General features: G+C 40.0%; 2 protein-coding genes across 3 annotated transcripts in view; one reads left to right on the plus strand and one right to left on the minus strand.

Annotated features, from left to right (window-relative positions):
- The window catches only part of LOC129695567 (tetratricopeptide repeat protein 39B), a 123,605-nt gene extending 107,542 nt beyond the window's left edge, over positions 1-16,063 (plus strand). For both annotated transcript variants that reach the window (XM_055632646.1, XM_055632645.1), the window contains 4 exons: positions 1,323-1,434; positions 2,469-2,586; positions 4,310-4,426; positions 6,991-16,063. In XM_055632646.1, the coding sequence (XP_055488621.1) occupies positions 1,323-1,434; positions 2,469-2,586; positions 4,310-4,426; positions 6,991-7,087 (444 nt within the window). In that variant the 3' untranslated portion in view covers positions 7,088-16,063. The remainder of the gene's footprint in view (positions 1-1,322; positions 1,435-2,468; positions 2,587-4,309; positions 4,427-6,990) is intronic.
- A 1,961-nt stretch (positions 16,064-18,024) lies between these two features.
- On the minus strand, positions 18,025-27,384 carry LOC129695568 (bone morphogenetic protein 2). Its single transcript, XM_055632648.1, has 4 exons — positions 26,503-27,384; positions 23,543-24,143; positions 19,615-19,710; positions 18,025-18,915 (listed from the first exon to the last, which is right to left on the minus strand). The coding sequence occupies exons 1-4, from the start codon at positions 26,771-26,773 to the stop codon at positions 18,801-18,803; spliced, it is 1,083 nt and encodes a 360-aa protein (XP_055488623.1). The 5' UTR covers positions 26,774-27,384; the 3' UTR covers positions 18,025-18,800.
- Between the last annotated feature and the right edge of the window lie 239 nt (positions 27,385-27,623).

The raw sequence follows: 27,623 nt of genomic DNA on the forward strand, positions 1-27,623 counted from the left end.
AGGAAGTGAAAGGTGTGAAAACAGGACAAAGGGAATGGAGATCCAGGACAATGTAGAATAGATCATTGTCGGGAGAAGGTAACAACAAAGCAAACAAAGATAAAATTTAGTCAGAGACAGCAAGACTGCTCGGAGTACGGGGAAGGAGTAGAGGGAGGGAAAGCAAAGGTTACTTGAAGTTCGAGAAGTCAATGTTTATACCGCAGGGGTGTAAACTGCCCAAGCGAAATATGAGGTGCTCTTTCGGCGATCATTTCACTGGACACTTGCCCAGTCCGCCTAAACCTACCTAATCTCTTGGTTGCTAAACACTTTACATTCCCATTCCCACATGACTTTTCTGTCCTGGGCCGCCATTGTCAGAGTGAGGAACAGCACCTTATATATGGGATCATGGTTCTAATGATTAATTGGAAAAGGAAAATTAGCCACTTAAAGTTAAAATATCCATTTCCCCCTGTCCCTCCCATTTATCACCTGGTACTGAATGCTTATTGGGCTAAGTGATGCCAAATGCAACTGCAAATAGTGGGAAATAATTGTTTTAATGTATATTAATTGTCATCATACATTTGTCCAAATGTATGCATACCATGCAATTGCTGGGACTGAAAACTAGCAAAAGGACTGGGACCAAAGGTCATACTAACTTTGACCCAAGGTGCCAATTTTAACTCTGACGTACTGTAATTATGAGCTATTCAATGGTGGCATATAGGTAAGTTTGAAAGAAGAGGAAATTTGCTAAACTAACCACACAAATTATTTCAGTTTCTTTTTATACGCTTTGACATTATTCTGTTTTAAATTCCATGTCCACAAAACAACACAAAAATCAAAAGTTGCCTGGGAGAGTGGAAATTATTTGGAGAAAGAATCTATTTTTTATCGTCGCTTATTCAATGAGATGTAATGAACCAATGGCATACCAAATGCAAGACATCGTTTGAATCGTCATTAATTTGAGTCAAATATTGTTTGTAAAGCAATGCAACTGTCAGGAATCCTGATCGTCTTTTTCTTTCTTGCAGGTTATGCCCACATCTAGTTTTTTCTTGTGTAATACACTTCTTTATTCAGTATTGCTTCAAATATTTAAGGCCCTCTCACAGTGATGTTAAGTGGTGATGTTTATGATTTTGACCCAGCTACAGTAAATATATGCCAGGGACATGGTGGTATTCCCATACTGACAATCCTGGAGGTTTTCAGTGTGGAAGACATTATGGAAGAAGCTTAGCAAGTTGTTGAGTTAATTCCAATGTGTTTAGTTAGGGTGGTTTACTATTAATTAGATAAGTTTATTGTATTCTTCTTGGCAGGAAATGATGTATATTTGGAATGGATTTGCAATACTGGGAAAACGAGCAGACCTGACAGAGAACATGCTGGTTACAATAGAAAAGGCAGAAACAGAATTACAAAAGAACCCAAGTGAGTATAATTTAATTCACACTAAAAGCATGCATCCAGGATTCCAAACCACCAGGATAGCAGATGTTCCTCAAAACTCGTGTGTAGAAAATTAAAGCAAGGTGGGGGGGGGGGGGGGGGGTGAAGTAACTAATAGCAAGTAAAAGACAACAAGAGGATGGATTTTAAAGAGAACTTCTGAATGGTTTTGCTTTAGTTCCTTTGTTGTGTGAGATATTATCGAGTAGGACAGTTGTACATTTGGATTAAGCCTGAAGAAGGGTCCCAACCCAAAACGCCACCTATCCATGTTCTCTGGAGATGCTGCCTGACATGTTGAGTTGCTTCAGCAGTGTTGTTTTTTATAAACCAGCATCTGCAGTTCCTTGCTTCTAAATACTAGAGAGCATTCCTTTAAGGTGAGAAGGACAAAGTTTAAAGATGTGCGGGGCATGTTTTTGTACACCAGATGGTGAGTGGCCGGAATGAACTGGTGGGGGAGGTGGTTGAAGCAGATATATTAGTCGCATTTAAATGATTTTTGGATAGGCATACGGATATGATAGAATGGTGGGGCATGGATTATATGTAGGCAGATGTTAGTGTTATGTACGGTGCAGACATTATGGGCCTATTGGCCCACATTATTGTGCTGTCCTTTTCTATGTTCTAAGTTTGGTTCATTTTGACAGCATCAGGTAAATGGAAAACACTTAGAATATCTGTTCCTTATTTCTGCCCAGTAATGTAATGATGAAGCATGGATACATTACGATTGATTGGTGATATTAATAAGCTAATCAGTAATTTCTTGAATTGAAGAATGAATAGCTGAATCGTGAACTGTCATGTTGGAATCCTTCCTCACTCAGTGAAGCAGTTAAAGTTTAATTTAAAGAAGTGGAATTAAAGTTAAGAACAAAAGTATAATGGATGAACTAGAATAAAGAATAATATAACAAAGTACAAACATTACAGTTGATATATTTCACTAAAAATTAACAAAATTATGGGACTTTATGACTTTAGTCCTCTGTTGTTTTTTGCTTTTGAAGAGCCTGTCGAATACCAAGTGGATGATGAGAGTCTTGTACAACTTCTAAAAGGGCTATGCCTGAAACACTTAGGCCGTTATTTACAAGCAGAACTTTGCCTCAATCAAGTGATACAGAAGTAAGCTGACTTACTAACATACCCTCTGTTGATTTGTTAATTAATAGACTGAGCATTCTGTCATGTAAGTGGAAAAACATCAATGGATTTAGTTGATTTAATAAGTAGTCAGAAAATACAGTTGTAGCGAACAGACATAATTAAATGGGGAGTATGAGGTTAGTGACCAAAATTGTAGTTCAAAAAACTCTTAGAATAAAGGGGAGGTAATTTAAGACTGAGAAAAAACATTTTCACCCAGAGAGTTGTGAATTTATGGAATTCCCTGCCACAGAGGGCAAGTCACTGGATGGATTTAAGAGAGAGTTAGATAGACCTCCAGGGGCTAGTGGAGTCAAGGGATATGGGGAGAAGGCAGGCACGGGTTATTGATAGGGGACGATCAGCCATGATCACAATGAATGGCGGTGCTGGCTCGAAGGGCCGAATGGCCTCCTCCTGCACCTATTTTCTATGTTTCTAAATTCAGCTACTTTGGACCTTTAAACAAAACCCTGATGTGAAACTACCTTACCCAAAGAATCTCTATAAAGAAAATGGCATTTATTTTGCATTAAAGTAGACAGACTTGCTACAGGCTTGATGACATCTAAGACTGCTACAATTCTTCATACTGAATTATCCGTCCAACATATAGAATCATACAGCGTGGAAATAGGCCTTTTGTCCCAACTAGCCCACACCGACCAACATGACCCACCTACATTAGTCCCACTTGCCTGCGTTTGGCCCATATCACTCCAAACCCATCCCATCCATGTATCTGTCCAAATGTTTTATGAATGTTGTGATAATACCTGCCTCAACCACCTCCTCTGGCAGCTTGTTGCATACACCCACCACCCTTTGTGAAAAAAAAAAGTTGCCTTTAAGTTCCTATTACATCTCCCCCCTCCCTCGAGTCCTGGCAACATCCTCATTAATCTTCTCTACACACTTTCTAACTTGGCAATATCTTTCCTATAAGAGTGTGACCAAAACTGAACACAATACTCTAAATATGACAAATAGCAATAGTCCCAGCACCAAACCCTAGAGGCACACCACTAGTCACAGGCCTCCAGTCTAAAAAACAACCTTCCAACATCTACCTCAGCTTCCTTCTACGATGGAATATAAATGCTGCTGGTGCCAACGATGCCCATAAAACAAACAAATTGGGGAAAAAGGCCTAGTCAGGAGAATAATCAAATAAAATTATGGCATGGTAACTCAGGTTTTACTGTACCTCGGTTGGTTAAGAGACAATAAATACAAACTCGAACTTGAACTAAAAAAATATATAAATTGACCAATGAATCTTTGAACTGGTAGTTCAATTCATGGCTAGACTGTCAAAGCCAATTCCAAAGACCTTTAAGATCAGTCTTGCTATGTGTATGTGAATGAAGTAAGAAGACTCCTCTCCTCCCAAATGGAAGCTTTATTAATATTGTCCCTGCATATATATTTAATTCCTGTGTCAGTGTCATAGAGTTATACAGCAAAATTGGATATACCACATGCAATATTAACATATATTTCTCCAACTAGCTGAATTTGCTTGGTTATTCTAGGTAATTATTTCTTGTACAATGATCTGTATGTTTTGTTTTTTTGTTGTTGCATGGAACAGCATATAGAAAGCTGGGTGTTGTTGGTCAACATTTGAGGTTGCCGTGTGTATGGACTGCAATTCTTTGCCGATCATTGAGTTCTCTGCATTTTTTTAATGTATGTATAGTGAGAAGAGGATAAGATATGACCATTACTTGGTACCCTATGCTCATTATGAAATGGGAATGTTACACAAAGGGCAAGGAGAGTGGGAAAAAGCAAAAAGAGCCATTGAAACTGCAAAGTAAGTATCACATTAAAATTCCCATTTTTTCGTGTGTTGGAAATTGAACCAGGATTATCATTTCCATTTTGTTTATTTAACCTAGGGATATGTAAAAAAAATTGGATCAAAATTTCCACGCAACATTTGTGCATTGTTGTTTTCTATGTCGCAGGTCAGAATATAATGGTTACCTAGACTCTAGGATAGTGTGTTGCCGTCCTGGTGCCTGGTTCCAGCATGTCTCTGAACGGGTGCAGAACATTCTCAAGCAGCTGGAAGTCATAATGCAGGTTGACGCAAATGACATAGGCAGGAAAATCAATGAGATCCTGCAAAGTGAATATGGAGAGTTAGGCAGATCTGGTGCTACATGCAAGTGATCAATGTGGGGCTCAAGAGTTGGGGCGGGGATTCCGATTTTTAAACCATTGGGTATCTCAGCTGGGGCAGAGGTGACCTGTACAAGAGGGACATGTTGCATCTACACTGGAGTGGGATTAGAATCCTTATTGGTTCGCTAATACTAATTAGGAACTTTTATACTGGCGAGGCAGGGAGCTGTGAACCAGAGCAGTAGGTCGGAAAGTGGAAGGAGTGATGGGAAGGTAGAGATTCAGACCAGTCAGTCTCAAAGGAAGGACAGGCAGGGAGAATTAATGCGGTGACGCGGATGAGCTGAAGTATGTTTATTTCAGTGCAAGGTGTGTTGTGGAGAAAGCAGATGAACCTGGTGCCTGGATGGATGCTTGGAGATGACTGGCAGGTTAGCATTCTAGGTTTTGATGTTTCAGATGCGAGATTCAGAGAGGGAGGCAAAAAAGGGGAGGTTGGATTCGTACACTGAGGCTGTATGGGTGAAGTTTAGAAATAAGAAAGGTGCAAGTACTGTAACGGTATTGTACTATAGATACCCCAATAGCAAAGAGGGAGATAGAGGAACAAAAAGATGCCTAAGAAATAGGATAATCAGTGGGTTATTTTAACTTTCCCAATATTGACTGGGACTTGCTTAATGCCAAAGGTTAAGACGGGGCAGTCTTTGTAAGGCGTATCCAAGAGGGTTTCTTGAAACAGTATGCGGGTAATCCAATCTGAGAAGGGAATATAGACAGAAAATGCTGGAGTAACTCAGCGGGACAGGCAGCATCTCTGGAGAGATGGAATGGGTGACGTTTTGGCTCGAGACCCTTCACCTTGTGTCGGGAAATGAGCCTGGCCAAGTGACCAGTGGTTCAGTGGAAGAGCATTTTGGGGACAGTGATCAAACTCAAAAAATCCAAAAAAAGCTTTAAGATTGATTTGAATAGGGAGAAAGCTGGAACCTGCGGGAAGGTGCTGTGACAGAGCCCCCTTCCTCGGATGCCTCTCTGAACCCGATCAATGGCTGACAGGCCAGGAGAGGCCAATCCCCAGCATCAATGGTAACAGCTGATATTGGATTGCCCTCCTGAACCTCGTCAGCCTACTTCTTATAAAACCCAGGCATTCCAGCCAGATGGGAAAAGGGGGAGATGAAGAAGAGGGTGAGAGATGAAGGATGAGGAGGAGTAGGAGGAGGAAAAGAGAGAGAGAAAGGGAGGGAAAGTGGGGAGCCTCCCTGCTAGCTGTGTTCCCCTGTCGCAGGTTCAAGGTAGACTGAGCAACTGGGACAAACTCAAGACCACCAGTGCCAGTGTCACGACACAGCTGGATGGAAGGAGCCCTAGACAGCCAGCGCTTCTACCGAAGCTGAGACTTGAGTGGCAAGGGCAAACCTGAGAGACACCAGTACCTTTTCCTGCCCACAAACAACGATGGACTGTGCTCACCAGGATAAGCCCGAAACTGCCTGTAATCTCAAAGTTGAGCTGCCAGAATAAGGCTGCGATTGCCAGCGTCTCCCCTCAAGGCAAGGGTAAAGTGCAGGGAGAAGCCTGAGATTGACACGGCTCCTCCTTCGAGACCAGGACTGAGCTGCTGGGCAACCCAGAGATCGCCAGCACCACCTTACATAAGCCCTGACAACGAAGGACAGCACCACCGTGTAAATAAAACATACACGCAAGTTCACCCTAGCAGTGCAGTATTTAGCTGAATACAGCAACAAAGTGGCCTGGTAAAGTTAAAACACGTGAAATCATTCAGTGATTGTAAACCTACTCGACCCATAAAATAGAAGTGGTTGTCAAATGCCAATTAGCAGAGACCAGGCAAGAAGATCAGAAGTGGATGTTTTGTTGGTGGTTCCAGAATGTTCACTTCTATCTATATCTCCTTTATGGTGCAGTTAATGTCAGACATAACTGCATTTGCACAAAGCCCAGGCTTGAATGTGGAATGGCATCGCAAACAAGAAAAACTCCAAATATCCTTCTAATTGCATAATGTCAGTGATTTTCATGCCGTCGATTCTTAGAGGCACCATTGGTTCCACATTTAACTGGATCAAGTTGTAGCACACTGCAATTTTAATGCCTTTTATTGAACATAATTTTACTTTATCTGAATTATGTATGAACACTGATTACACAAAAGTGGAGTTAGATTCTCCATTGTTCAGAAAGGAGTTGTTTGTATTGATTGTGTGTTTTTACACTCTACAGGAATAACTACAAGGACTATTCAATGGAATCTAGGTTACATTTTAGGATCCATGCTGCATTGAATAGCTTAAATACCTCAAACCAAGATCATCCCTGAAGTATGTTGCAATAAACAAGTGCTCTGTGTGGGTTGTGGTGACAATGCAAATCACAGAATGGAGCAAAATAATGATGACACTATGTAATGCACTGAAATTATTGTGAATTCAATAATATGTTCCCTTAATTCTTATGTTACAATTTATCCAGGCAATTTTCTACAACTATAAAATAAGTTAATAACTATTAAATATGTTAAATATTAATCTTATTGCTTAGAAATAAAAGATGACGATTTGCTCTTTTTCAAAAAATATATAAGATTTCTTTTTACTTGAATACAGCCAAGACAATTGCTGGTGCAATAAATGTATTTAGTAATTTAGGCAGATTATTTTTATTTTTATTTTTAAGTTCTTCTAATGGAAGGAAAGCTTGCAACCAGAATGCATGAATAAATAGCCTTACAAATGTTTGACATCCAAATAAAAGCAGGCCATTTTGAAATGCACAGCTGAAAAAAGAAATACAGTTTGGATCATGGGTTTATTAGTTACTGAAAGAGTTCATGCTAATTTGGGTGTTTGGGTCCATGAACTTGTCATTGTAGATTTGCTTGTTCAGTGCTTGCCACTTAATAGGGAATCATCTATTCATGTCAATTCCAACTAGAAATAGATCATCATTACCCGAAACACAATAAAAAAACCTCATGTAACCAAAAATGGGATTGTTGTCAGCACGTCTGTCAAACTTTCTTGCAAAGCTCAACTACACCACACTTATTTGTTGGGCAGGTTGCATAGATATTGGGCAGAGTATTGGGCTCTGGAGCTAAGATCTTTAAGATTTTTGGACTGTGCCGTTTAAGCAGCATACACATTAATGGGCACTTGAGGCATTGAGGCAAATCCTTATACCCAAAGAAAATAAAGTTTTGAATCATTCTCCAGTGAACAGCATTAAAACATTGAAAACTAATTACAGACTGATGCAATGAATCCAATAGCTGATTAACATATATGCCACATCAATTATTTCTATAATAGAATAACCCTCAAAACATTTAGTGCATTTGGTTCTGATTTTTATTAAAATTTCTTGCCTTTACAAATTGTATCCTAAATATGTTTTCATATACACTGTTTTCCAGTGTATGTATATTCCAGTATATGTACCAGTGTACTTTATTGTACATCTTTGCATATTTCCAAATAATTATGTGCATGTACAGACAATGATCCTACAAGAACTTTGTTTGTTGGAGTTCTTTTATCATACAAAAATTAGCGAGAATCTTTTTGTTGTATTTCTATTGATACCACTGCATTCAGGTTCAAATGTTTCACTACAAGTTTTGTTTTCTCGGTGAGCCTTATAATTTTAAACAATAGTAACATTTTAGGTTTTCATTCTCATGATTTTAAAATATTCTGCATCTGATTTAAAAAAAAAATTAAAATTCTGTTTGGGTTTTCTATAATTTCAATAAATCAAAATTTATAGAAATGCAATGAAATGAGCAGTTACATATTGTCATGATACACGTGGCATCGAAAGGTAACGTAGAGTGATTCTGGCTGTTTATATAACATTGTGTAGACAATAGGCAATAGACAATAGGTGCAGGAGTAGGCCATTCGGCCCTTCGAGCCAGCACCGCCATTCAATGTGATCATGGCTGATCATCCCCAGTCAGTATCCCGTTCCTGCCTTCTCCCCATATCCCCTGACTCCGCTATTTTTAAGCCCTATCTAGCTCTCTCTTGAAAGCATCCAGAGAACCCGCCTCCACCGCCCTCTGAGGCAGAGAATTCCACAGACTCACCACACTCTGTGAGAAAAAGTGTTTCCTCATCTCCGTTCTAAATGGCTTACTCCGTATTCTTAAACTGTGGCCCCTGGTTCTGGACTCCCCCAACATCGGGAACATGTTTCCTGCCTCTAGCGTGTCCAAACCCTTGCCAATTTATATGTCGCAATGAGATCTCCTCTCATCCTTCTAAACTCCAGAGTGTACAAGCCCATTCTCTCAGCATATGACAGACCCGCCATCCCGGGAATTAACCTTGTAAACCTACGCTGCACCCTCAATAGCAAGAATGTCCTTCCTCAAATTAGGGGACCAAAACTGTACACAATTATAGTTGTTTGCATTTTGTTTATGCATCATATATCTATAATAACATACACAAGGCAACGAATGGCACCATATTCTAGTTGAGTCACATTTAAATACAATTAAAATAGTTCACGCCTGATAGCTGACACAATCTCGTCCCACTTATATGCTCTTAGTAAATTGTTATGTGTTTCAGTCGAGAAACCTCCTGTGGACTTTTTGCTTTATCGTATTTTTATGAACTTATCATTTATTAAGATTTTCTCTGAAACTAATGACAAATCATCTCAACTAATTTGGACTCAATTTAGTGGTGCATTGTTTGAGGACAGCACACATGAAATTATAACAGCCATACTGTTTTCAGTAGGGCCAATTGTACAAACAGAATTCTAATCATTTTATAAAAGAACTTGGATGCAGAATTGTTGTAATTCATGAATACAGAAACCTAAAAGCCAAAGACGAGAGAAAATACAGATAATAGATGAAAATGGCACAAACAAAATTAAACAGATGTTCTTGCAGGTTTTTAAATGCATTGATGGAGTCAAGACAATATCTATATCTAGAAGGTTCTAATAGGAAACATTATAAACAAATGGCACTGCTTCACGGACAGTAATGGGGAAAGAATGCTCATAACAAAATTTGGCAAAGCAGGGAATTGCTGAACAGCTTTTCCAGTGGACAATTTTCTCTCTGCGATATCTTATTAAGTCAATATTGAAATCAAAAATAGCAGGAACATGTTGGCATGATCACTGGCAACTTAGCACAAGACTTTTGTGCAGTTGTTGTAGCTCAGGCAGTGCTTTATTATCACAAAAATCTGTGCATAATTTATTATTGCTATCTAATGTACTATGTGTTGGTCTCGAACTTGTAACTCAAACAATTTGTCTATTCGCCTCTTGTAGTTTGAGGTTTGTTAAAATGTAGTTCTCTGGGGAATATTCTGATCAAAGCCAATAATCTCTCCCTATAATTAATTGTGTGTGTTTTTACACCCTGTGTTAGAAGGACTGTTATATTTTATATAAATAATTAATGTCACAAATCAGATGTTACAGTTTATTGAATTTCTCTTGTTTGATAGTTGGTTAGATGGATCTTATATTTCAGAAATTTGGACACGAATGAATTTATTTTGGGTTATTTAAAAAAAATTATAAGATTTAGATGACAGAATAGTTTCAGTGAATTATTTCCAAGTTCTAATATTTGAATGTTATGTTTCACTTTGACACTTGCTATCGCAGGCTGGGAAAATGGGGCTGGTATCAGCTGCAGTAAACACCCAGAGCATACATCCGTATAGTACAGGTGCAAGTCCTTCGGCCCACCATGCCTGTGTGGAACACGATGCTAATCTAAACTAATCCTAGATTCCTGCACAATTGTAACCCTCTAATCCATACCTGTTCCTGTATCTGTCTAAATATCATTTAAACCAATTTCTAATATTTTACATTTTCACCCTGGGAAACGTTCTCTAACTATGTACCCTGTCACCATATGATCTATCACCATAGAACACAGAACAGTGGAGTACAGGAACAGGCCCTTGAGCCCACAATGCCCGTGCCAAACATAATTGTAAATGATTCTATCAGGTCGCCCCTCAGCCTCTGACATTCCAGGGAAAATAAGTTTGTCCAGCCTCACTTTATAGCCAATCCAGTTGCAACAACATTTTGCTGAATCTCTCGTACACCTCTTTCAAAGTCTCCACATACTTGCTGGAACTGCGCACAATAGTCCAAATGTGGCCTGATTAACATTTGACACAGCTACAACATGACTTGTCAACGTTTATATTCAGGGGCGGACCGATAAAGGCAAATATTCCTTGTTAACCACACTATATATGTTGTGAATTTCAGAGAGCTATGAACTTGCAATTTTATGACACTTCCCATCTCTCCTATATTTTGTATTCATCTTTGGTCAATGTTTTTGCATCTATCTGAAGTGTGGCTTGTTGCATGTGCAGAGGTGTTTTGCTAAGCAGCAGAATAGGCCTTAATGTTGGGCTGAAGTGGTTGGATTCCTCTCCTCACAGTCTGATGCCTGCTCAGGTTACTATAACTAGAATGTGTGCTTGGATTAAAAAATAGAAATAGAAAATCTAAAATTATTTTAGTTTAATTACATACCGAACCAATGCAGCATTTTTTAGATGTCATATTTTGAATAATCTTCTAATTCAATATTTTATTAATACCTATAATCTCCAATCGTAATCATTCCAGGAATATATTTTCCATTTGATTTTTCGACACCCAAAGTCTCTGACGAGGATTGAAATACATTTTCATGTCTTAAAAATTATGAGTCGATGCTTTTAGGTGAATCAAGAGCCAGAAGACATATTTTTAAGGTGAGAGGGACAAGATTTACTAGGAACCCGAGGTGTAACATTTTCACACAGTAGAAGGTTAGTATATAGAACAAGTTGCTAGAGCAATAGTTGAAACAGGTACTATAACAACATTTTAAAGGCATTTGGATTGGTACATGGATCAAAAAGGTTAGAGGGATATGGGACTAACACAGGCAGGTGGGAGAAGTGAAGATGGAGCATCTTGGTCGGCATGGGCAAGATGGGTTGAAGGGCCTGTAAGACTCCTATATATCAACTCCCTATAATTAACACAATTTGATTATTTTAAAAAATCCTTACTTTGCCCAAGCAGACATTTTACTGTTGGCATTACAGTTCTACATGAATTCAAACCTTGACTAAACATTTGTATACTATTTGAAGAATACACATACAATCCAGCAGTGATTGAGAATTATATTATTAGGCTAAAAGTGCAACTCAACTCAAATATTGTACCACTTTGGCCACATACTTCAAGATTTCACAGTTAAAATAATGGCAAATCTATCAGCATTTACCATTATAACATTGTGAAACAGACAGCATTTTCTTGACTGCAGGCTTCGGTTGTTCATCACAGCAATCTGGAAATTCAGTGATTGCATTCTCTTCTCATGTAGTCTGCAGCCATTGGTGATCCAGTGAAAACTTCAGTTATTTATAATTGTTTAAAACACTGAGAATATTATGCTTCTTGATGTTTCAAATATGTCATTAGGGGCATTCTTAATCCTAATTATACTTTGAAATATTTATCCAATTAATTCAATGCATAAGATTTGATTGTTGAGGTTAGAAAGGTTACCAAGTGTAACTACACTTGATAAAGGTTTCAAAATACATTGGATTTGGATTGGATTTTAAAATATTTAAGGGTAATGGCTATCCTTTAAATCCAATCCTAGTTTTAACTTTGGAAATACTCTCTTGTGAGGAATTTTTACAGCCTCCAATTCTCTCTGGCAAAATGTTTTTCTATTTAATTGATAATCTTCACAATAGCATTCAACGGCTTTGTTGAAACTATATAATGGATTTGGATGAGGTGCATTTGCGAGGTGGGTTGATCAGTTTGCTAGGCTTGTGAACAATGTTCAGCAGATCTTTCACTTTAAGAGGTTTCCATTGTGATGAACAAAACTAAACTTGTCTGGCAGCCTGCACTGATATGAACAAAGCATTATTCCATAATTGTACTTGATTATTAAAAGAAGATTTATTTGAATTAAATAATAATCATGGTAATTACAGGTGGTTTTAATTGTTCCATTCCAAAATGGTGTAAAGTGTTAGAAACTTTACACTTGATGGGTAGAGAGGAAATCTCCTTTCTGACCATCAATAAAACTGCATATCTGTAGCACTTCGAATAAATTGGCAAAATAAAATATGCCAGAGACACTTTTTGGAATTGCAAACGTTTATTATTTATTTTGTCCAAATTTTATTATAGCTCTAAAATAGAAAAACATTGGACATGTTTGCACTGTAATTATATTTTGGGAGAAGCAAACAGAGTGAATGAGAATACTAAGTATTTTTCTTGTTGTTCATGTTGTGCATTTTTAGCTTATTCTGTGATGCGTTGCTTCCCATTATGAAATGGTAATTATAATTATAGGCAATATTGCCATTAGATCACTCGGTTTAGATATCGTGTAAATGTTTGTTTTTTTAACCAAAAGTTGAAATATTGCCAGTTGATTCTAAAAGTGTACTTCCAGATGCATTAGGTAATGATGGTGTTAATATTGATACTGAGTCACACCATGCAATGTTGTATTGTAATTTATCCTCTGAAGAACACCGAATTAATCCAAAACAAAGGAAAAATGTTTATCCCGATATTAAGTTGTATCTCTTGTTTACAATAAAATAAGATTGTGTGGGTGATAATAAAAATATATTTGTGTTTACTTCAAAAGTCGTCAATATATTTCATAGTTAAATTGCAAATGTATTTATTATCAGTAGTACATTCTAATCAAACCAATTGAATTGGTGTAAAGTTCATTGTTTCATAGTTCATTTATTCTGGTATTGTCACTAGTACAGAGATAATTTGTGGCTCCATGTAATGTGTTGCTGCTGTGTGACCAACCCACCTCTGTCCAACTATCCTAACAATGTATTTAGTCATGGAGTCATACAGCATGGAAGCAGGCCCTTCGGCCCAACTTGCCCATGTGGACCAACATGCCCCATCTACACTAGTCCCACCTGCTGGCTTTTGGCCACATATCCTTCTAAACCTATTCTATCCATGTACCTGTCCAAATGTATTTTAAATGTTGCCATAGTACTTGCCGTAACTACCTCTTCTGGAGCTTGTTCCATGCACCCACCACCCTTTGTGTAAAAATAAAGTTGCCCCTCAAGTTCCTATTAAATCTTTCCCCACTTACCTTAAACTTTTTTCCTCTGGTTGTTGATTCCCCTACTCTGGGTAAAAGACTCTGTGTATTTAACTTATCTAATCACCTCATGATTTTATACACCTCTATAAGATCGCCCCTCATCCTCCTGCATGCCAAGGAATAAAGTCTTAGCCTGCACAACCTCTCCCTATAGTTCAGGCCCTCAAGTCCTGGCCACATCTTCATAACTTTTTTCTGTACCCTTTCCAGCTTAACAATATCTTTCCTATTCAGAGTGACAAAAACTGAACACAATACTCCAAATGTGGCCTCACCAATGTCTTGTACAATTGTAACATAACCTCACAACCAATACTCTGACAAATGAAGGCTAATGTATCGAAAGCCGTCTTCACCACCCTATCTACCTGTGATGCCACTTTCAAGAAATGCCACTTTTGAATTCCCAGCTTGACTTCCCAGAATGCCCGTAATGAACAATAAGGAAACACTAAAGTGAAATAAATATCAAACATGGAAATCAGTACCGGAGGTATAAGGCACTGCATTATGGTTTTGGGTGGAATCACTGCTCCCATTTAGCAATTTTATTTCCACTTGAGGAAAGCGTATTGGAAATGGCATTACATGGGGAAGAAATTTGAAGTGTGGGGTCAATAAAATGAAGAGACACATTGAAAAGTTTTAAATGCATTGAACGTCAAAGTTGGAGTGCTGTGGGTTGAGCAAAAACTGGGAGAAATCAGAGGGAGGAAATAATTAAATATCTTAGTTTGGGACAAAAAAAATGATCATGAAACATATACTGTACAATCTCAGTGTTTAACATGTTACTGTTCTGTCTATCTGAATACACTTTTAAGAGGGTGCCATTTTTATACTCTGGGCTTTAATTCAGAAAACTTGAACACTCCATTCATGTTGAAGCACCTGTGAAGTTCACCACAGTCATCTTTCATGTTTATAAATTAACATGAATTATTGAACATGTTTTCTGTTTGGACATGACATTCTGCTGAAAACTGCATGTTGCTCTTACAACCCATTTTATATCAAATATTAATTTCCTAAAGGTTTTTTTCTACCCCAGGCCAGAACAAATATCTGTCTTAACTGAACTATAGATATATATTGTCAGGGAGATGGGAAACAAGCTTTGCCCTTGCAATCGACAATCTGGGCTTTAATTCAACCCAAACTGACGTGAGATCTGGATGTCCATCCTGAAATACATTAGTTACAACTGTGTAATAGAAAATGCAACAGCAAAGGTACAGGTAATTGAGAATGGTTTTCAGGTACATGATGATGACAGAAACTCACTATATACAATATACCCCAACAAACATTTACAGATGCACTGTAGCAGTCTTTTTCCTTTACTATTTGCAAACTTTTTTGCGTGATTTCTGTATAATTTACTTATATTTGCTTGTTCAAGTCTATGTGCCCATGATGCTGCTGCAAGCAAGATTTTATTTGTACCTGCACCCCATTGCACTTGTGCATATAACAATAAATTAACTTCTTAACTTCCTAGCTTTCTCCCTAAAATCCTATACAAGTACACTTCCAAATTGATAACACCCTAGCATCTTTCCCAGTACTCAAGGTGTTGATTCTACTAAGAGTTAAAACATCAAATGCAACTACAGAACAGCAGGAATCTCCTATTTGCTGTCCTTCACCCTATAAATCTTAATAAGACCATCCCAACTGTGGTAGCCTTGCTAAACACATTTTGTTAGTGTGGTTGCTTGTTTGATTAAGTTTCAAAATATGTCACCATTTCATCTGGATATGGAAGACAATTTCAAGGGAGGTGTGTGTAAAAGGCACCATTTCGAGACCTCCTTGGCCAATCTTATTGATGAAAACCCCAACAACCATCTACTGTATATCTAAGATAGACACAATATGCTGGAATAACAGTGGGACAGGCAGCATCTCTGGAGAGAAGGAATGGGTGATGATTCGGGTCGAGATCCAATAGACAATAGGCGCAGGAGTAGGCCATTCGGCGCTTTGAACCAGCACCGCTATTCAATGTGATAATGGCTGATCATCTCCAATCAGTACCCCGTTCCTGTCTTCTCCCCATATCCCCTGAATCCGCTATCATCCTTCTTCAGAATGAGAGTCGGGGGGGAAAAGGAAATGAGAGATACCAGAAAGCTCTGACAGTCTAAAGAGGAAGCCTACACGAGCGGGGATGCAGACCTCTACAGGCAGGCAAAGTACAAGCTGAGAAGAGGAATCAGAGCTGCCAAGGAAAGGTACTCTGAGAAGTTGAGGAGCAAGTTCTCAGCTAGTGACTCTTCTTCAGTTTGGAAGAGCTTGCAAGAAATCACCAGCTACGAGGAAAGCCCCCCGCTCTTTGGACAATGGTCAGCCGACCAATGACCTGAATGAGTTTTACTGAAGGTTTGACAAGCAGAAACGTAGCCTTGGTTACCCCCCCAACAAAAACTTCACACCCACCCCACAGCCTGACCCCAGTCTGCAAAGACTGGACCCTTCTATATCCACTCCTCCCAAATCACCACTTCACACCTACATAAAGCAAGACTCCAGTCTGAAAAGGCTGGACCCTTTCCCACCCACCCCTCTACAATCACCACTTAACACTCAATTACAGCCTGACTGCAAAATATTGCGGTCACGTCCACTACCCACCCCCTCTGTGCTGAACAACATCACTTCTCCATCATCAACAATGAAAATAGAGGAAGTGGAGAGGCTGTTCAGAAGACAGAGAAGCCGGAAATCTCCAGGACCCAACACTGTTTCCCCCTCTACTCTCAAGCTCTGTGCCGAACAACTGGCACTGGTCTACACAGACATTTTCAACCAGCCCCTGCAAACCTATACTGTCCATGCCTGCTTCAAAGTCTCCACTATTGTCAACAGGCAAGGATTACTGGTCTTAATGACTGCAGGCCTGTCGCACTGACCTCTGTAGTCATGAAGACCCTTGAAAGGCTTGTGCTAGCCAAGCTGAAAAATATCACAAACCCTCTGCAGTTTGCATATCGGGCCAATAGATCTGTGGATGACGCAGTCAAAGTGGGCCTGCACTTCATCCTACAGCACATAGATCGCCAGGGGGCTTATGCGAGGATTTTGTTGATTTTATCTCTGCGTTCAACACCATTGTGCCAGAGCTACTACACTCCAAACTTACCGAGTTTACTGTGCCTGAACCCCTCTGTCGGTAGATCACCAGCTTTCTGACAGACAGGAAGCAGGATGTGAGGCTGGGAAAGCACATCTTGGGCCCACAAACCCTCGGCATAGGAGCACCACAAGGCTACGTACTCTCCCCTCTCCTCTACCCTCTCTACACCAATGACTGCACAGACTCCTCTGTCAAGCTTTTCAAGTTTTCGGAAGACACAACCCTGATTGGACTGATCCAGGATGGGGAGGAACCTGCCTACAGACAGGAAGTGACACAGCTGGCGTCCTGGTGCCATTGCAACAACCTGGAGCTCAATGCTCTTAAGACAGTGGAATTGATTGTAGACTTTAGGAGAGCTCCCCCTCCCCTCACCCCACTCACCATCAACAACACCACAGTCACATCTGTGGAGTTTTAGTTTCTGGGAACCATCATCTCCAAGGACCTTAAATGGGGGGCTACCATCGACTCCACAGTCAAAAAGGCACAACAGAGGATGTACTTCCTGCGGCAGCTGAGGAAGCAAAATCTGCCACAGGCAATGATGGTCCAATTCTATACGGCCATCGTAGAGTTTGTCCGCACCTTCTCCATCATGTTCTGCTTTGGCTCAGCCACCAAGCACGACATCCGGAGGCTGCAGCGAATCGTCCGATCAGCTGAGAAGGTTATTGGCTGCAACTTTCCCTCCATTGACGAACTGTACACTGCAAGGGTCAGGAAGCGAGCGGATAAGATCATCTCTGACCCCTCTCACCCTGGCCACAAACTCTTTGAATCACTTCCCTCTAGAAGGCGACTCGGGACTCGCCACAGTCAGACATAAAAACAGCTTTTTTCCACGAGTAGTAGTAGCTCTACTCAATAACCAAAAATCTGTAGCCTCCTTTTGGTTTTGCTCTGGTATTTTATTTAATTTACATGTTTAATCAATAATGTTTTATTAATGTTTAATGTTTTATGTGGCATTCTTAACTGTCACCGTATGTCATTTTGTCCCTTGCGGGCGGAACACCAAGGCAAATTTCTTGTATGTGAATACTTAGCCAATAAACTTATTAATTCATGTTTAACTGTTTATAAAATAAGATATTATTTTTATTGAATCATATGCATTACTTTGCCTTATTGCATATTACAGATAACATTTGTATTGTTTGTAATTAGCACAAGGGGAAGTCTTAATGAGTTCAATAAATTTTACTTTAAATCATGATTGTTCCGTTACTAAGATTGAGCATGGCCTTAAAAAGAACTTGGATTATAAAGCTCACCAAAGTTTTAACGTATGCACAACCTTAAAATTAGATTGTTGATTCAATACACATGCACACAAAATATGTAAGACATCTTTGTTTTGAAAGTCTAGATTGTAGGGAGGGAGAACTGTTAAGTTAATGAGAAAGGACAAATCAAACACAATTAAAAATACAATAAAAACTTGATACATTCATAACATTTATGAAATATTGCAACAAGACATCTTCAGCTCCTGTTTGATGACACAGTTTAATTTGTCCTCCTTTTGTCAATTACTTTACAAATGTGAATTGCAAATAGTAAATAACACCCGGCCCTTTCTAACATATTATTCCAATGTTCTTATTGTATTCTAATTGTCTTCTCGAAAGTGAATACATTGAGTTTAGATGACATAGGGAAAAAAATTATATACCACACACACATGCAGCATAAAGAAGTCTACATGCATGCACAACTTTCAATACTCATCTTCAAATTCTCAATTAAAATATTCCCATTCGCTGTTAAATACATAATTTTGATTGAGGAATATCTCTGGGGATTGCAGTACGATCTAAGGGTAAAGGAATAGAGGAAATTAATAATATTAAAAACAGTAAATGCTGAAAACACTCAGCAGGTCAGGCAGCATCTGTGGAGTGAAAAGCAGTTAATGTTTTTCTCTGTTAATGTTTTTAAAATAAGTCGAGATTTCTTAAATCTTCTCTACACTCTATCCAGCTTAACAACATCTTTCCTGTAGCAGGATAAACACAATGCTCCAAAGGTAGCCTTCAAAGAGGGTGGCAGCGGTCAAGCTGCTGCCTCACAGTGCCGGAGGCCTGGGTTCAATCTTGACTATGGGTGCTGTCTGTGCAGATTTTGCATATTCTTCCTGTGACTGTGTGGATTTTCCCCGAGTGCTCCGGTTTCCTCCCATATTCCATGCAAGTTTGTTTGTTAATTTCCCTTAGTGTATAGGACATAGGACGTACAACTCACGTACGATTCAGTGGTTGATGGTCAGCATGCACTCGGTGGGCATTTCTCTATTTAACTCCATTTTTCTCTTTTCTCCAGTTCTGGTGAAGGGTTCTTGACCTGAAATGATCACTGTTTCACTTTCCGCAGATGCTTTCTAAACTGCTCAGTGCTCCAAATTTTCTTCCTTTTTCAGGTTTCTAGCTTTTTGCAGGTTGCTGGTTTTTGAACAGATTAATGGTAACCAATTAGTAACAGAGCAAAAACAAAAGCCATTTGATCTGTGCTTTACCTTTGTGATTTGTTTGTGTTTTGAGCTGCTCTGTCCCATGCAGAGATGGTTGGTACTGTTTTCTCCTGGTCAGAGAGAGCACTGAAGCAACGACCTCTGCGAAATAACAATATAAATTAAGTTATGAAGTCCATCTTTCTGTTAATTTAAATGATTGAAGATTTTCTTACATAATGTGCTGATTTCCATACTTCAGGTTACATCAAAAGATGAATCTCGATGTACGATTGCGGTGACTAACCTGAGTAGATGAAAAGGTGGCAGCCGTGTACACTTTTTGTCCTGGATGATACTGTAGTTCTTAAATTTTGTTCAAGCTGCAATCACCTAAACATGCAATCAATCACAATTGACGAATCTTGAAGCGGTGACCCCAGGATATTAATAGTGGAGGACTCATCAAAGATAATGCTGTTTAATATTAAAGGAAGGTGATCATATTCTCTATTACTGGAGATGGCTATTTTCCTGGATAGTTGGATTGCTTCCTCTGGAGTGACAGAGTCTGAATGGACCTGACAAAAGCGGAAATGTCAATTATGGCCTTCAGTTGAAAGGGTCAAAGTTTAAAGGAGATGTGTGGGGCTAATTTTTATAGAGAGTGGTGGGTGCCTGGAATGTGGTATTTAAGAGAGGGTTAGTTATAGTTCTTTGGGCTAATGGAATCAAGAGATATGGGGAGAAAGCAGGAACGGGGTACTGATTTTAGATGATCAGCTCGAAGGGCCGAATGGCCTACTCCTGCACCTAGTTTCTATGTTTCTACAGTGCATTCAGAAAGTATTCAGACCCCTTCACTTTTAGCACATTTTGTTACGTTACAGCCTTACTTTAAAATAGATTAAATTCTTTTTTCTTAATCATCAATCTACACACAATATCCCAGAATGAAGAATCGAAATCAGGAGTTTAGAAATGTTTGCAGTCATGAAAAATAAATGACACTCAAAATTGAGATTAGGTTCATCCTGTTTCCATTGATGATCCTTGAGATGTTTCTACAACTTGATTGGAGTCCACCAGTGGCAAATTAAATTGATTGGACATGATTTGGAAAGGCAAACACCTGTCTATATAAAGTCCCACACTGACAGTGCAAAAACCAAGCCTGGAAGACGAAGGAATTGTCCGTAGATCTCCGAGACAGGATTGCGTCGAGACACCGATCTGGGGAAGGGTATAAAACAACTTCTGCAGCATTGCAGGTCCTGAAGAGCACAGTGGCCTCCATGATTCTTAAATGGAAGAACTTTGCAACCCCCAGGACTCCTCATAGAGCTGGCTAACCAGGCCAAACTGAGCAATCGGCGAGAAGGGCGGTGACCAAGAATCCGATGGTCACTCTGACAGACTCCAGAGTTCATCTGTGGAGATGGGAGAAACAAACGTAACAAAATGTGGAAAAAGTGAAGGGGTCTGAATACTTTCTGAATGCACTGTATGTCCATGTGCAGCCCAGTGAGGCAGATGAAATAGTGGTATTCGATAGGCTTTTGGATAGGCACATGGATCTGCAAGGAATGGAAAGATATGGATCATGTGTAGACAGAGGTGATTAGTTTAACTTGGGCGTCATGTTCGGCAGTGACAGGTGGGCTGAAGGACCTGTTCCTGTGCTGTGCTGTATTCTTCTATGTATATAGTATTACCATGAGCTACTTTTGTGCCCGAAGTGTTCCTTGCCATTGATCAACCATTGACTGAATGTTGGCCAAATCCTGGTGCACGTAGCCTTAAATTGCTTCACATTCTGAGGAGGTAAAAATGGAATTGAATCATACGCACTGTAAACTGACACTGTACTTTATAATGATGACCATCATTGGTGAAGTGGATGAAAACTGCTGGCACCTGTGGGTTGCCTATAATATCAGTTCTGCTGGAAGTGGACTCGGGGAAGAATAGTTGTACCAGGAAAAAGAGATGGTGAAGGAGGATGGTCAATTTGATGGTGCCCAAAACTATAGTAAATTAATGGGATTGCACTATATTTATAGAATATGGTGAGAATGCTATTGAGTGGAACAGAATGCTGCAGAACATATCAATAACCTCAAACAGAATAGTCAATCGGTGCATTTTAATATCTTTAAATAGAACTTGTTATTATAAATTAAAAAATAAAAATAGAACTACAACATTATAGAACACAGTACAGGAATGGGCACTATGGCCAAAATGTTTGTGTTGAACATGATTGTTGTCATACATTTTTGAAAATGATACGGAAGATCAGTAGTTTGTAATATATTTAACCCTAGAGCTTACACATTGGGGAAGCATAATGGAAAAGATAGTCAACATAGGGAACCTAAAGATGTTAGTGAGGCAATAAACAGATTTATCATGGTGTTTAGGCTCCACCACATAGCTAGTTTAGTTAAAATAAGCATTGGTAGTTGTTAACAGCTGAGGGTTATAAAACTAATCAGGTGGGGAACTAACATTTATGGACCTATTTGTTATACTAATGGGAAGAGTGGTATACTAAGTAACAGGAAGCATAAGGTTAAAGACAACTGGAGAAAGACAAAGATGACAGGATACAAGACACTGATCAATGATGACATTTAAAAAATGTAGAATCCACATAACCATTGTGTTGTGAGAATATTAAAATGCTGTAGCTACTGTAAATCTCTGAAACGCTTTTGGTTCTCTCAGAGTGTTTTCCCAGTTCACACTGTTAAGGCCTTCAATAACCCGACTTGTTTAAAAGATTCACTTCTGATCTCTGAGATGTTTTATTTTGTGTCTCTGCCTATCTGAGCTGGGCCCCAAGTAAAGCAAGATTCAGATTACCGGTATAACACAAAATTCCCTCCTACAATGATGCCTAGTTAACCCAATCTCATCTGCCTGTACATGATCCATATCACTCTATTCTCCGCACTTCCATGTGCCTATCAAAAAACCTCTTAAACTGCACTATCCTATCTCCCTCCACCACCACCACACCTGGCAATGCATTTCAGGCTGTATATTAAAAAAAAAACTTGCCCATTAAACTTTCTCCTGGCACCTTGTATGCCCTCCAGTGTTGGATATTTATACACTGGGAAAACGTTTCTGACTGTCCAATCTCCTCTGCACCTTCTCCATACCCTCCATATCTTTCCAGTAATGACACAACCGAAACTGCAAACAATACTCCAAATGCGGCCTAACCAAATGCATCATGACTTCCTGACTCGTATTCCATGCTCCAAGCAATGAAGACAAGCATGCCATATGCCTTCTTTACCACACTATCAACGTGCTGCCACCTTCAGTATGCTATGATCTTGACTCCAAGATCCCTCTGCACATCAATGTTGTTAAGGGTCTATCTACCTTCCACCACAACCTTTTTGTCTTCTATGAATATATGCCAGTTCTTATTCCATACAACTAAGTCATCATGAATCCTGTACATCTTAATCTTTTGGATCAGTCTACCATGAGGTGCTTTTGAAAACACGTGTACATGTTGTGTCCATATGTACAACATCCATGTTCCTTTGCCCACAACCAACTCTAATCAACTTGAGCAAGTTCTGGTCTAATACCATCAATGTGGACCTTGCCCCAATTCAGAATTCTAACGTGTCCCCTTTTTATTTCTCAGTTACACCCACAAAGCTTTACTGGATGAACAATCTGTGATGTCTTCTCAGACTACTGCTGTGACATTATCCATTATCCAAAAAAGCAACAACCTCCCTCTTTCACCCCCACCTCTGTCTCTCCTGTAGAACCTGCACCCTGGAACATTAAGCTGCCAGTCCTGTACCTCCGAGCCAGGTTTCCGTAATGGCTGCAATGCCCCAGTCGCACATACCTATCCACACCCTGAGATTGGAAAGTAGTAAGAGTAAAATTGGAAAGGAACTGACTAATGTTTAATTCAATTTGGTTAACATTAAGTATACACCTCAATATTGCTCACCTACAGAAGTTAGCGTAGTAACCCTGAGGTTCCAGGATCCAGCGATTTAACTCTGAAGACCGTAAGCTCACGAACCACCGGTGCAGGCTGCATTCTTCGGGGATATCTCTGTGAGCAAGATGCCTCACTCTCAATCCACCAGCGAATCGCTGGCTATTCCTACTGCTGCGCAATCTGGCTGTCTTGCTCTTCTCTGATAGCACAAACCGATAGGTGATGAGAAGCGGTTCATCTTGAGAACTGGTGTTGAGACAGTAGAGACTCTGAGTGAGGGCATCATGCAGGACCAGACTGCCGCTGTCATCGGTGAACTGGAACTGGAATCCTATCACGTTCACCCTCCACAGTCTCAGGATGATGGAAACGTTGAAGGTATCATAGCCAGAAGATGGCAGCTTGCTCAGATTCAATATCTTTCTGTCTAGTGGATCACTGATAGACAGGTTGTTCCCTTCCAAGCTAATTGTGTGTATTGTTACATTGATTGTCAGTGCCTTGGGGTGCAGGGTTCTCCGCAGTAACACCAGCTCTGCTGCCAACATGGAGGGCTTGAGGCTGGAAATGTTAAACCATAACCATCCAGGGTTGTCATATTCAGGAACTGAAGTAAAGACAGGTAAAAAAACATTACAAACACACTGGCATGAGATATTTCTGATTCCTTCACAAGTATTTTCTTTTGTTCCATTTTTTTGTCATGCTTTACCACATTGCAGGTGCTTTGTACATCCAGTCAGTTGTTATTGTTGACAGAATTTTTGCAGTTGCATTGATTTTCTCTACGCTTCTCCCAAGAACATCTAGCAGATAAATCAATTGATTATTTAAAATAAATTTGAGGATGCAACTAAATATGCTGGAATTAATTGTCTGTCCACCGGTTTGCCCGTGAATTGCTTTTTAATCAATCATTTTGCAGTATATTTAATTTATCAGAATTTCTGTTTAAATTCCTTCAGCTATTTCCCAATGATCATCATCCAATAATTAGGTCCAAAATCCCTGAAGGTTGAAGTGTTGATTAATAAAGTGACAGGGAAGATATACAAAATTGTTGCCTTTATTAACTCAAAGGTTCTTAGGTTCTTTATTAGTCACATACACCAAGTGAAATGTGTATTGCCAATGCAGCACATAAAAAAGAAAACAACATAACAATAATAAAGAAATTTAACATAAACATCCCCCCCACAATAGTTCCCATTGTGAGGGAAGACACAAAGTCCGGTCCCCATCCCCATGTCCACCCATAGTCGGACCTATTGAGGCCTCCGCAGTCAGCGCTACGGGGCCCGATGTCATAGCCCTTCTCGCTGGATGATGGTGTTCCAGCATCGGGAGAATCCTCACAGCGGCTTGGGTAACCCGGAACGGCCGCTTCCTTACCAGAGACTGCGGCTTCCGACGCCAACTGGCCGCGCTGGTTGGAGCTCCATCACTGACGATCTCGGCGAGAGAACCCATGCACCCGATGTAAAGTTCAGCGCCGCCACCCGCGGCTGGCCGCTCCACAGTCCCCCAGCTCCGCGGTTCATCGGCGGTCTTCAGCTCACCGGAGTTCCAGTGCGGCGACCCGGGCAAGGCATCGCCCGCTCCGCTCCGCGATAGCGCTCCAACGCTGCGCTGCCGCCGAAGCCGAGGTTCTGGGCGGTCCCCTCAGGAAACGCTGCTCCAGGCCCGCTGGTAGGCCGCGAGGATGGGTCAAAGGTGCAGCCCGGAGAAAAGCCATCTCTCCGACCAGGTAGGGACCCTGAAAAGCAGTTTCCCCACCCCCACCCCCACATAAAAAAGACTAGAACTCCGAAAAACAAAATCTCAACTAACTAAAAATTTAAAAATAGAGATGAAAAAACGGACAGCTGCAGGCTGGGCAGCCATAACTGTACAGGACGGCGCCCCCTTGTTGGACGATGCCCCCTTGTTACTGGGGCATATAGCAGGGATGGTGTTGGTACAACTTTACAAAACCTTGTTTAGATCACACCTAGACACTGTGGGTCTATTTGCTGCCTATAGGAGGGATTGGATTGTGCTGGATAGGGTGCAGAGGAGATTCACCAGGATGTTGTCTGCCATGTGTCATTTCAGTTCGGAGGAGAGATTGGATAGACTGAAGTTTATTTTCCTTTGAGCAGCGGAGGCCAAGAGGGGAGCTGACAAAGCTATACAAAATTATGAGAGATAGGGTGGATACCAAGAAACTCTTCCCATGGCAAAATTCTCCAAGGTTAGAGGGCCTTGGTTTAAAGTGAGAATTAAGTGTGAATCTGAGGAAGATCTTTCATTCGGAAGGATTTGAAATCTGGAAAATGCTGACTGAGAAGGTGGTGGAGACCAATATTCTCACAACATGTAAGATGCATCCCAATGAACACTTGAATCACCAAGGCAAAGAAGCCTGCAAAACAAGTGTGAATAAATGGATGAGTATCAATGGGTACTAGATGGTCAGCATTGACACGATGGTGCAAAGGACCTTGTGTTGGGGGTATAATATATATATATATAGAAATAAAATTTGCATTCAACTTACTAGAGAATTCAGACTTGTTTGAAATAATATATAGTATATATATATATATATATGTCAAACGTTATTTCTATTTCAAACAAATCTGAATTCTCTAGCAAGTTGAGTGAAACATTTTTTTACCTTTTCCTTCTCTTAGTTTTTAATTGGATGCAACTGCAATCACCCATACACTGGTTCTACCCTGCACACTAGGGACAATTTACAGAAATTGGAGGAAACCCATGCGGTCACAGGGAGAATGTACAATCAATCTCCTTGCAGACAGCACCCATAATCATGATCAAACCCAGATCTCTGGTGCTATAAGGTAGCAACTCTACCACTGTGTTACGAGCAACAAGGCGAAGTGAGAACTTAGTTTAATTGAAATAACATTGAACCGTGCCATAAAGATCTTATACAAAATAAACGTTTAACTGGGTCTTACCTCGGATACTCCTGAAACTTTGAACTAGAATTCCCTCAGTTTCAGTGGAATCTTTAGCGTCCGATGATCTGAGTCGCTGATAGATTTTTCTCAAGTAGGGGTGAAGCTTGGTACGTTGCGGCAGTGTAAGTGTATTTATATGTAACATCTCCAGAATGGCCTTACTGAATGGCTGCTGTATTCCCTGACTGTCTGCAAAGTAACATGTTGTGTCTAATGCCAAAAAGCCGATGAGCAGCAAAGATGGGAAAAGAAATCCGAGCTTTCCCATTGGAACTTTTGTTTCCTAAGCTAATTTTTTCTTTGCAGCACAGCTTTAGCTGCCTTGTGTGTGTCTGAGCTATGAAGCAGAAGCAGGGAGCAATAACAAACTCCAGCCAGGAAACTGATGTTAATTAATTGCAAATTCTTGAAGAACTTGGCAGCTTTTAAAACTCATTAGTAGCACTAAGAAACAGCAGGAAATCAGCATTTAACCCTCCGGCAACCCCAAGATGGTTTGGACTGCAATAAAACATAGCAGTAAAGAGGGGCAGACAAAAAGCTTCACTTCCAAATGTTTGGTTACAATTGCAAACACTTTGCAATTCAGCTCTTCAACTTCTTGAACTATTTTCTTCACATTTTTGGGGGTTTCCTGTGTAATGTACTATTCTAGCTGGAAGCAGGCAAGTAACATTCACCATCCTAGCTAAAAGATAACTTGTTTTTAAATGTTTCCTAAAGGCCTTTCCTGGAGAGTTATGGGGAAAGAGCTCGGTGGGCTTAACAGAAAACAAAATCAAAATGTTAGGCATAGGCAGGATGGGTTAGATTGGCTCCAGTGCTGGCAGAGCCTGTGATCAGTTCCCGATTTTACCTCCATCTCATTTTACCTGGAGGTTGCAGGGTTCCATTGACACGGCATCTGACAGCAGGAGCCTGCCGAACTAAGAATGGCATTTACTTTGTCCTGATGCACGGTCACGACCTAAACGTCAACTATCCCTTTACCTCCACAGATATTACGTAAACACTGAGCTCCCCAGCAGTTTGTGTTTTGCTCCAGTTTCCAGCAATTTCAGTCCCTTGTATTTCCACTTCATATTTCTATGTGCTGTAGCTCTAATGTATTGGACCAT

This window comes from Leucoraja erinacea, chromosome 3, assembly GCF_028641065.1.
Source record: "Leucoraja erinacea ecotype New England chromosome 3, Leri_hhj_1, whole genome shotgun sequence".
Classification (NCBI taxonomy): Eukaryota; Metazoa; Chordata; class Chondrichthyes; order Rajiformes; family Rajidae; genus Leucoraja; species Leucoraja erinaceus.

What these genes read in the sequence shown, in the direction of transcription:
- LOC129695568 (XM_055632648.1), bottom strand. Translation starts at nt 26,773, where the DNA reads ATGGGAAAGCTCGGATTTCTTTTCCCATCTTTGCTGCTCATCGGCTTT. An exon ending in TACTACGCTAACTTCTGTAG is followed by an intron (nt 19,711 to 23,542) that starts GTGAGCAATATT and finishes GTTATTTCGCAG; the next exon opens with AGGTCGTTGCTTCAGTGCTC. An exon ending in AACACAAACAAATCACAAAG is followed by an intron (nt 18,916 to 19,614) that starts GTAAAGCACAGA and finishes CTTTACCCTTAG; the next exon opens with ATCGTACTGCAATCCCCAGA.